General features: G+C 41.2%; 1 protein-coding gene across 1 annotated transcript in view; it reads left to right on the top strand.

The window, feature by feature from the left end:
* Positions 1-6,171: 6,171 nt before the first annotated feature.
* Positions 6,172-11,131, top strand: part of LOC124795587 — a 115,529-nt gene continuing 110,569 nt past the window's right edge. Inside the window, exon 1 of the mRNA XM_047259658.1 lies at positions 6,172-6,208. Within this exon, the coding sequence (XP_047115614.1) occupies positions 6,172-6,208 (37 nt within the window). The remainder of the gene's footprint in view (positions 6,209-11,131) is intronic.

Genomic DNA, 11,131 nt, shown 5'->3' with positions numbered 1-11,131 from the left:
GCCCTGTAGAGATACACTCCTCTGTCAGCTAGATGCTGGAAGCAAGGAGTTCGTGACCTGGTGATGTGACCTCCAGTTGAAGGAACTGTGATTTTGATTCTTTAGTAACTACACCACCACAATGGAGGATGCCAAAAATAGTTCTAGATGCCTTGAACGTTTTTCATAATTTTTGGAGAAAATGAGATGTCATCCATATATGTATAACTAAAGGGAAAATAGAAATGAAGGCCATCAGTAAACTACTGTCTACTCTGAGCAGCATTCTTAAGATAGTAAGGCATGTAGAGATAGTCAAAAGGCAGAACAGTGTAGATACTGCTGTTTTCTGTATACCATTTGGATGCAGCAGTATTTTTTACTTATGCTTGTGTGCAGTCAGTGATACTAAACACTGTACATCAGCAAGTAAGTTGGTGAAGTCCCTGATATTAAGTGTGGGACAACTATTGTGTACAGTCCTAGATTTCAGTAACCAACAGTCATTGCATAGTCTCACAGAACCATCTTTTTTGGGCACCCGTTAATGTAAGGGCTGTCAGTAAGTCTAGGGGCCACAAGTGCTGAGGTTTCTGGTGAACTGGTGGACCATTATTGGTCATGATACAAAGCATTGTCTTTGTCCAAATTGCACATGCTGCATTGATGACACAGTTTACAGATGATGTGTACAATGCTGTGCTGGCCTGGGGAAGACTGCTGTGAAGCAGAGCAGTGACATCTGGTGTGAGGAGAGCATGCCGTGTGAGTCACGGCTGCCCACAGGGGGCGGGGTTTAGGTTGGAGGAATGACTGCTGTCCCTGTTTATTGACACTCAGTGCCTGAAAGTGTTTTTCAACCAGTTGCAGTTCTGTAGTTACGTCATTGAGAGAGTGTGAAAGTCTCTGTAACAGGGGGGCTTTCACTGCACTTTACTTATTCTAATATGGTAAGGCCAGGATAACATCAGTAATAAGTTCAGCCCACGCTGCTAAAGGGCAGATTACATGCACATGCTTGTTGATATCACTGGAAATTTTGAAAGTCTCAACAATACATTTTGCAGTCACAAACCATAAGGCTGGCTGAGTGGCATCAAATGGCAGTAGTTTTAAATGTGAGCCTGATGGTTGCAAGAAGAAAATCGGATGAATAGTCACATGATTATGTGACATAACTTCTGGATCCACATAGCACACAGCCGATTGTGGTTGCCTAGATCCAGTGCATGGCCAGATGAAGCAGAAGACATGAACACAGTATCGTACATAGTTTATTACCCTTGCTGAACTGAGCCAGCGCCAGATGCAGTATTGTTCTTCAAAGTCTAATTATAACTTCAGAGCAGGCAGAAATTGTTGAAGTGTGGCATTGTTAGTTTTACCCACAGAAATATCACACTTGAACACTGCTATCAGATTTAATCACATGATTAGCACATTGCACATCTTGCACTGCAGTTCTTGAGCTGTTGTCCACAGAAGTTGGTGTGGAGGATGAACTGATGTGGGCAGCCACACTGTTGCAAAATCATAACCCATGCTGGATTTTTGTGAATGCCAAATGAATGTGCGTTCTTTGGTAGATGTGTTGTCACCAATGTGGCAATAATATTGGACTACAGGCTGATAGGACACCACCAATAATACATGGTGCATTATGCAGTACACACTTTATTACACGAACTATTGGTTACACTTCCATACACAAGCATCATCTGCTAACACTGCCCTCCACTATTTGTCAAAGACCTTCCTCACTGCCTCATCAGAGAGGTTCCCAACATGATTGAGGCTGATATACCTAGAGATTCAATCATAGCATTTAGAGACAAATAATGGGAAGAATGCTGGGGATAAATTTATGAAGAAACAGTGTTAATGGAAATTTTAACTCTTTCTAACAGATATTTCTACAGCACTTTGAGACTTGTTTTCCTATAAAACGCAATTAAACAAAAGCAAGGAAAAGGATGGATAACCCTTGGGATTAAAGTATCTTGCACTAGGAAGAGAATGTTGTATATAACTCAGGAAACAACCAGTAGTCAAGATTTGGAACCCTGTTACCACCAGTATTGCAGAGTCCTCCATTCTCCCATAACAAATGTGAAATTTGTGTACTATGTTGGAGAAATGAAACAGTCTAAGAATAAGGCAAAAACTACTTGAAACATTATCAAACAAGAAACAAACAAAACTAGTCATTCAAATGAAATTGAGCAGAAATGGTGACATCTTCAAATTGTTAGCCATCTAATTCAGTGCTTACTGTCACGTAGTGGATGTAAACACTGCATCCAGTAAAAAAACAACCAAATACAAATGTGATAGATTTATTTGTGCAGACCACCATCTGACATTAGTTTCAAACATATGATCCATAAGGAGATTATGGAATTCGTGGGGTCACTAAAGAGTACTTCTGCTGCCTGTGATGGTGTTTGTAGTAAAATATTAAAACATTGTGTTGACCTGATAGGATTACCCTTAAGCTATTGTTGTAATCACCAATAACCTGTGGCATATTTCCTGATAGACTTAAATATATTGTAGTAACACACATCTGCAAAGCTGGAGATAAGCAAACCACCTCTAATTATAGACCTGTATCATTTCTTCCAGGCTTTAAAAAGTGTTTTGCAACATAACCTATGATAGCATACTGATTCATTTAGCTGACCAAAATTTGTTAACTGTCTCTCAGTTTGGATTTCATAAGGGATTCTCCACATTTAATGCAGTACAAGATCTCATAAATTAAGTGCTAACAGATGTAAACAAGAAAAATTGTCCTCTTGGTATATTCTGTGATACTACCAAAGTCATTGATTGTGTGGATCACAAAATACTACTAAGCAAACTAAAGTGTTGTTGCATTAATGTTATTCCTCTTGTATGGATGAAATCTTACCTCTGTAACAAAAATCAGATTACCTTGATCCACAGCTTTCAAAATATCACGTAAGAAAGCATTAGTTGAGTTGTGTGCTGCAAATGTTTTCAGAATATATGCTGGTTGGCATGGAGAAGTTCATTCTGTTTGTGATACCTTTTTATTTTTAACTCAGAATGTGTTCTAGGATTCTACAACAGGTGGGTATTAATGAAATTAGATAGTTATTTTGTGGATCAGTAGAATAGAGTAGAGTAGAGTTTTATTCATCCTGGTAATCATATAGTGCACAAATAGTACATTCTCATGTAGACCAAGTCAATCTACAACAAAATATACTATGAAATCAGCATTAATTTCGTTATTTCTACATGAAATGATCACTGAGTTACAATATACAGTGCAAATACAGGGCTATTACAAATGATTGAAGCGATTTCATAAATTCACTGTAGCTCCATTCATTGACATATGGTCACGACACACTACAGATACGTAGAAAAATTCATAAAGTTTTGTTCGGCTGAAGCCGCACTTTAGGTTTCTGCCGCCAGAGCGCTCGAGAGCGCAGTGAGACAAAATGGCAACAGGAGCCGAGAAAGCGTATGTCGTGCTTGAAATGCACTCACATCAGTCAGTCATAACAGTGCAACGACACTTCAGGACGAAGTTCAACAAAGATCCATCAACTGCTAACTCCATTCGGCGATGGTATGCTCAGTTTAAAGCTTCTGGATGCCTCTGTAAGGGGAAATCAACGGGTCGGCCTGCAGTGAGTGAAGAAACTGTTGAACGCGTGCGGGCAAGTTTCACGCGTAGCCCGCGGAAGTCGACGAATAAAGCAAGCAGGGAGCTAAACGTACCACAGCCGATGGTTTGTAAAATCTTATGGAAAAGGCTAAAGCAGAAGCCTTACCATTTACAATTGCTACAAGCCCTGACACCCGATGACAAAGTCAAATGCTTTGAATTTTCGGCGCGGTTGCAACAGCTCATGGAAGAGGATGCGTTCAGTGTGAAACTTGTTTTCAGTGATGAAGCAACATTTTTTCTTAATGGTGAAGTGAACAGACACAATGTGCGAATCTGGGCGGTAGAGAATCCTCACGCATTCGTGCAGCAAATTCGCAATTCACCAAAAGTTAACGTGTTTTGTGCAGTCTCACGGTTTAAAGTTTACGGCCCCTTTTTCTTCTGCGAGAAAAACGTTACAGGACACGTGTATCTGGACATGCTGGAAAATTGGCTCATGCCACAACTGGAGACCGACAGCGCTGACTTCATCTTTCAACAGGATGGTGCTCCACCGTACTTCCATCATGATGTTCGGCATTTCTTAAACAGGAGACTGGAAAACCGATGGATCGGTCGTGGTGGAGATCATGATCAGCAATTCATGCCATGGCCTCCACGCTCTCCCGACTTAACCCCATGTGATTTCTTTCTGTGGGGTTATGTGAAAGATTCAGTGTTTAAACCTCCTCTATCAAGAAACGTGCCAGAACTGCGAGCTCGCATCAACGATGCTTTCGAACTCATTGATGGGGACATGCTGCACCGAGTGTGGGAGGAACTTGATTATTGGCTTGATGTCTGCCGAATCACTAAAGGGGCACATATTGAACATTTGTGAATGCCTAAAAAAACTTTTTGAGTTTTTGTATGTGTGTGCAAAGCATTGTGAAAATATCTCAAATAATAAAGTTATTGTAGAGCTGTGAAATCGCTTCAATCATTTGTAATAACCCTGTATTGTACAAAAATAAAGAGTAGATATTTCAAAGCAGAAAGAGGATGTACCATACTTGCAGAGTAATATTTGTATTATAGTAACATTTACATGGTAAATCATTAAAGGTCTAGTAATATTTATATGATACATCACAAAGGCAAAGACACAAATTGTTAGTGAAGTTCCTGAAGGAACTCATGGAGGCTATAGAAGTAGTGACGACTCAAATGGGCAATAACAATTGACTTGAAATTTTCACATCCTTTATTGATTTAATTTGTTGGGGGAAGTTTATTATAAGTAACTTTCCCATAGTATAGGGTTCCTTTTTTATTGAGGGTGGTGTTGCTGGGATGTAAATGAAAGTTTCTTTTTTGCCTAGTGTTGTAGGAATGGATATTTTTATTTTTCTGGAAGAGAGAATGATTTCCCATTGAATATTTTTTTCACAAACACTGTTATCTCATACACATATATACATAGAAGTGAAAGGATTTCTGGCTTTTTAAAGAGTGGTCTACAAGTTTTGTTCCATTTTACACCTTCCATTATTCTTATAATTCTTTTTTGTAGCCTAAACAGCATGTGACTAAGAGAAGAGTTACCCTAGAAAATAATTCCATATTTCAGTTATGATTATATATAGGCATAATACACAATTTTCAGAGAATCTTTGTTGCAGCATCCCTCTAACATTCTCATTAAGTAGCATGATGCTTGATTCTTACAGACTTTTTCAATATATGTCCCCCCTTTTAGATTATCTTGGAGCCATACTCCCAAGAACTTAATGTTATCTACATTCTGAAGGCCTTTGTCAGTTATCTGAATCTGAGCGGTTTTCTCACATTTTTTGACATTATAGAAATTTAGTGCCACTGTCTTACTTGCATTTATTACCAATTTGTTGTGACTGAACCGGTTTTCAATATTATTCAGTGTCTCTGTTGTAGACTTCTGAAGCGTTTCCATTTGTTTCCCACTCACTAGCACACTTGCATCATCAGCAAACTGGATGATGTTCTTGCAGAATTTGTTTAGGTCATTCACATATAACAGAAATAGAAGAGCTCCAGGAACTGAACCTTTTGGCACTCCATATTTAATGGTTTCATAGTTTGAATAGTGTTATATGAGTCTGACAAAATTTTGATGTTGCAACCACTTGTTTTCGACTGCTTAGGTATGACTTTATCCAGTTGTTAGATGTTCTTCTGATCCCCATGTTGTCAAGCTTAGGCAATAGTTTTGTGTGCTCTATGACATAAAAAGCCTTAGAGAGATCTAATCATATTCCAGTGGCATTTTTGCCATTATCTAGTTTCTAAAGTACTTCAGTTAATAGTTCAAAAATTGCTGTTTCAGTTGATCGGCTTTTATTGAAACCATGTTGTGCTGTGGATAGTATTTTGTGCTCTTCGAGAAAATCTACTACTCTTCCTTGAAAATTTTTTTCTATGATTTTTGAGAATATAGATAGTAGAGCAATGGGCCTGTAGTTAGGCACTTCATCCTTTTTATCTTTTTAGAACAGTAGTTTGAGCTTAGCAGTTTTTTATGCATGATGGGAAAATTTTGGATTGAAAAGAACTATTATAAAGGTGAGCTAATGGTCCAGTAATGAGATCTACATTTTTTAATAAGGCTGTCTGGGATGCCATGTATTCCAATGGAATGATTCACTTTTAAAGTTCTGATAACTGACAGGACTTCTTTCTGGGAAAGAGGAACAATGAAGTAGGATTTATGTTTGTATTTACAAATGATACTGGGCAGTTTGTATTGCAAGGTTTGATTTCAGCGATTAGTTGCTCAGTTGTTTTGCTAAAATAACCATTGAACACATTTTCTGTTTCTTTAGCACTGTTAATTTCTTTGCCATTACAATTCAGTTTAATATTGGAATTTTGAGGAGGAACATTGTCAGTTTGTAGTTTCACTATATTCCACACAGCTTTCATTTTGTTATTGAAGTTATTTATATAGCAGTCATTTGCCATTACCTTAGCTTCTTTGATCACTTGTTTAAGTATCATTTCATAATTCTTGAAATTTGCAAGGAATTCATGGGATACTATGGAAGACTTGGAGATCTCATATAATCTTTGTTTCTCAGCACATGACATTTTTATACCTGTTGTCAACCAGCAATTTTTTCTGCTAAGCCTACTACACTTGATTTTCTGATTTTTAACTGGAAATGCTCTGTTAAAATAGTGTGTAAATATATAAATAAATATGTTGAACTTCTCATCTGTGTTTTCGTATCTGTACATTTCAGTCCATCTTTCCTTCTGTTATAAATTCCTGAAGTATTCAATGTTTTGATGGCTGAAGGTTCCTCCTATTTTTATTGAATCTGTTTGTTTTATTAAGTTTGGCACTGAAGATATTTCAAGAAGCTGTGCATAGTGGTCACTGAAACCTGTGTTGAAGTTTCTAGGTGCATATTCATGGCTTTCCTTGTGTATCAGTACCATATCAATAGTGGTGCTGGATACACTTGTAACTCTGGTAGGGGAATTTATAATTGGGAGCAGGTTGTATGTTGCACAAATAGCCATAAGATCATCTCTGTCTTTGGAACGTCAATGTTAAAGTCTCCACATATTATAAAATGTTTTGTTTAGGTCCCTGATACTGTCAAGACTACCTTCAAGTTGGTTAAAGAATATTTTTATGTTTGAGTTTGGACTTCTGTACAGGCTAATGATGATTGTTTTTATTGAGGTTAGTTCTACAGAAGAAATTTCAAAATTACCTTCTTTTCCTAACTTTTCAAGGGATTTTAGTCAGCAATAGCTGATACTACATGTTCCTCCATGTGTAGATATTTTTCTACAGAAACAAGATGTTATAACATAACCCTGAATACTTGTGATTGCTAACATCTCATCAGTTAGTCAGTGTTCACTAAAACACATTACAGACACTTCTTTTAATTGATCTGACAGTAATACTTTTAGCTCATTAACCTTATTTCGCAATGACTGCACATTTTGATGGACAATTATAAACTTGGGGTTTCTGCTTGGCATATCTGATTCATCACTTACCGTTATTTGTCTCTGCCTTTGTTTTGTTTTAATCTGAAGACCACTTCTGGGATGAACTATGGAGGTGCTGTCTTCATCTGTGGCCAGTTAAAATCCTCACTTCTTGATGGTGGTTGTCTTGCTCTAGCAGGTTGTGTCCTTGCGGCTATTTTTACAGTTGTGTCTGATGTAGTTGTTTCTGTAACTGAATATGTTGTCACTGTTGCTGTTTCTGTTCTCTGGTCCTCACTGTGTTGTTTTATCTGATACCACTGTTCTTATAATTTCTTTCTCAACACTTCCCACTATAATCATTTCTTTTTGTTCTAGCACTGCTGTAGCAGGATTTATTTGTAGGGAAGGTATTTTGCACATCTCCTTTGCAGTTGGCCGTGAAATTTTGTCACATTTCTGACTGTCGTAAAAACACTTTTCACTGAGGATTTGATTTTCTGGCTGAGTTGTAATTTGTCCCATTTATTTAGATGTGAGGGAATAAGGTATAGTTGTAGGTAAACAACTAGAATTCTCTCAGATACGGATTTATTAACACTTCGCTTCTACACAGATACAAGTCCGGAGGCTAACTGCTATTAGTGTCCAACATCCTGCCCAAAGCCCTCTCCTCAAAGATAGCACACTTACGCACTGAACAAATATCGATATTCATGGCGCTCTACGCCACATAGCCCCCCCCCCCCCCACCCGCCCCACACACACAGTATGGAGTATGTCCCTGTGAATGGGGGCAGGGGGGGGGGGGGGCTGAGAAGTTAGGAAGGTAACGTACAGTTCTTCTGCGTCAGGCAGAAGCGGTCGACTGGTAGGGGACCGGGGGCTGAAACCCGGTACGTCGACGGCGAAGTCAGGAAGCGACGTTGGCGGCTGAAGACGACGTCCCGTCCTGGAGTGGAGGTGTAGCACTTCGTCAGCAGGCAGGCGGAGGATCACCTTGCCAGAAGGCCTAACAAAGGCACATAAATTGCCACACGCAGCACTTCTGCTCAATTTAAATCGGCGCACCACATGAGATTCTGCACTTCCTCCCTCAACTTTGTCACACACGAGTACCACATACACTGTATCACCATCTACGACAACAGATAATTTATGTATGTCATGAGGGTGTATATGTGTTGTGAATTCTTGGGTGGCACCTGTACGAGCAATGGTAGGGAGGCAGGGAGGTGTGGGAAAGCCATGGCGGTGGGAAGCATCTGCTAAGAGGGGGTGGCAGGTGCACTGGACTGCACAGGCGACAACCTCAGGCGATCAACTGACAGACGAGGGAGTGTGACCGAAGGCAGCAAGGAGCCAGTGTGGATTGAACGGCGTGACAAAGAGCTGTCACATGAAGAAGGTAACACAATAGTAGAATCCAAGTGGTTGGCAGTTCGACTGCAAGGGCTGTGAGGAGTGAAACCCCAAAAAGATTGGCCACTCGAATTAGATGAACGCGGAGATGGAGCAGTGCTCGGCAGAGAAACACGCTGTGGAGAATCAATACTCGAATGCATCGTATGGGAAGATGGATGGCCACTAGAAGCAGGAGTGGGAGAAATAGGGGCAGAATCAGGGAGATTAACCTGAAACTCAATGAAAGCTGGTTTCACTCGGTTGAGTGAGACTGTGGTTACAGAGTCTTTTATGAGGATATCCATGTTATTCTCAGAGCATTTGACGACCTTGTAAGGACCTGTGTAAGGCGACTGAAGCATACTCACAAGAGTCTAACGTTCGCGGTACGTACACGCACGGAGGTGTATGAGCAGCCGGAGGTGGCGGCTGAATTTTGCTTCAGTGCAAGCACACCCGCTCGAGAAGTGAAGGGAGTTCAGAGGGCTGTGGAAGTGGGGTGGGAGTGAGTAATTCTCCAGGCAAAACCGGAGGTTGGCCATACACAAACTCGGCTATGGAACCCTTGAGGTCTTCCTTGAAAGTTGCACGAAGGCCAAGAAGCACGAAGGGCAGTGCCTCTGTCCATAGTGAGTCATGGCAACGCAAGGCAGACTTTAAGGTGCAATGCCATTGCTTGACAAGCCCATTGCTTTGGGGGTGGTATGCAGAAGTATGAATTTTCACAATACCACACATTTTACATAAGTCAGAGAAAACTGAAGACTCGAATTGTCGCCCCTGGTCAGTGGTGAGGTAAACAGGTGAGCCAAATCTAGAGATCCACAAATCAAAGAATGCTCAACTTACTGTCTCAGAGGTAATGTTCGGAATAGGCACAGCCTCAGCCCACCGGGTCATCCTGTCAATAGCTGTAAACAACTAACGGAAACCCTCGGAGGGGGGCAAAGGGCCTATGAGGTCGACATGAACATGGTGAAACCGGCCTGGCGGTTGGGCAAAACAGCCAAGGGGTGGGGAAGTGTGCCTGGAAACTTTGTTCTGTTGACACAACATGCATGCCCTAGCCCAAGACTGACAGTCACAGCGCATGTCTTTCCAGACAAACCGTTCAGCTACCAGACGGGTGGAAGCTTTGACACCGGGGTGTGCTAATGTGTGTAATTTGTCAAAGACCTGGCGTTGAAGGGGCTTTGGAATGAATGGCCGCAACATACCAGTCGATTCATCACACCACACTAAGTCGGATATGCCAGGGAAAGTAGAGCGTACCGGTTGGAGGGAGGAGCTGTGGTCCGAAATTAACTGCACGGTATCGGGGTCTGCCGATTGCAGCCGAAGTAGGTCCGTTAAGTCAATTAAGGTTGTGACAGCACCAACAAGCGAGAGAAAATCAGCAACCACATTGTCCGCTCCTCGGATGTAGCGAATGTCATTTGTAAATTGCAAGATGTAATCGATGTGACGAAAGCGTCGTGGGGGCGGATCAGCCGCAGGATTTTTTATGGCAGGAACCAACGGCTTGTGATCAGTGAGCACATAGAAATCTCGTCCCTCAACATCAGTTCTGAAGTGTCTTATGGCCTCGTAAACTGCAAGTAATTCTCTGTCGAATGCTGAGTATTTCTTCTGCGCGTTGTTTAGCTTTTTGAGAAAAACTGCAGGGGGGTCATAACATCGTTGAATGTCTGACTCAGTACTGCGCCGATAGCATTGTCACTAGCGTCAGTAGTGATAAACATTCTGGCGTCCGCCCGTGGGTGAGCAATAGTGGCACCGGAGGCCAACAGCTGTTTGAGTTCGTTAACTGCCTTGTCCATGTCTGGTGTCCATGGGACCTGGCGGGTGCCAGAAGTTTGTGGGTCAGCGAGAGCATCTGTGAGAGGAGCCTGCAGCGCAGAAGCGGCTGGCAAATGTTTACGGTAATAATTAACTGTTCTGATGAACCTGCGTAATTCCCTATAGGTCTGGGGGCGTAGCATCTCGAGAACAGGCTTGATCTTGTCCTGCGGTGGTGTCAGACCGTCCAATGACACAACATAACTTAGGAAAGTAACGGATGACTGGTGCAATTGAGTCTTTTTATTGTTCAGTTCAATACCAGCGGCTGCTAAAATATCTGTCACGACTTGA

The sequence above is a fragment of the Schistocerca piceifrons genome, chromosome 4 (genome assembly GCF_021461385.2).
Source record: "Schistocerca piceifrons isolate TAMUIC-IGC-003096 chromosome 4, iqSchPice1.1, whole genome shotgun sequence".
NCBI classification, from domain to species: domain Eukaryota; kingdom Metazoa; phylum Arthropoda; class Insecta; order Orthoptera; family Acrididae; genus Schistocerca; species Schistocerca piceifrons.
Note: the sequence above shows the minus strand (reverse complement) of the source record. Positions and strands in the feature narration are given on the sequence as shown.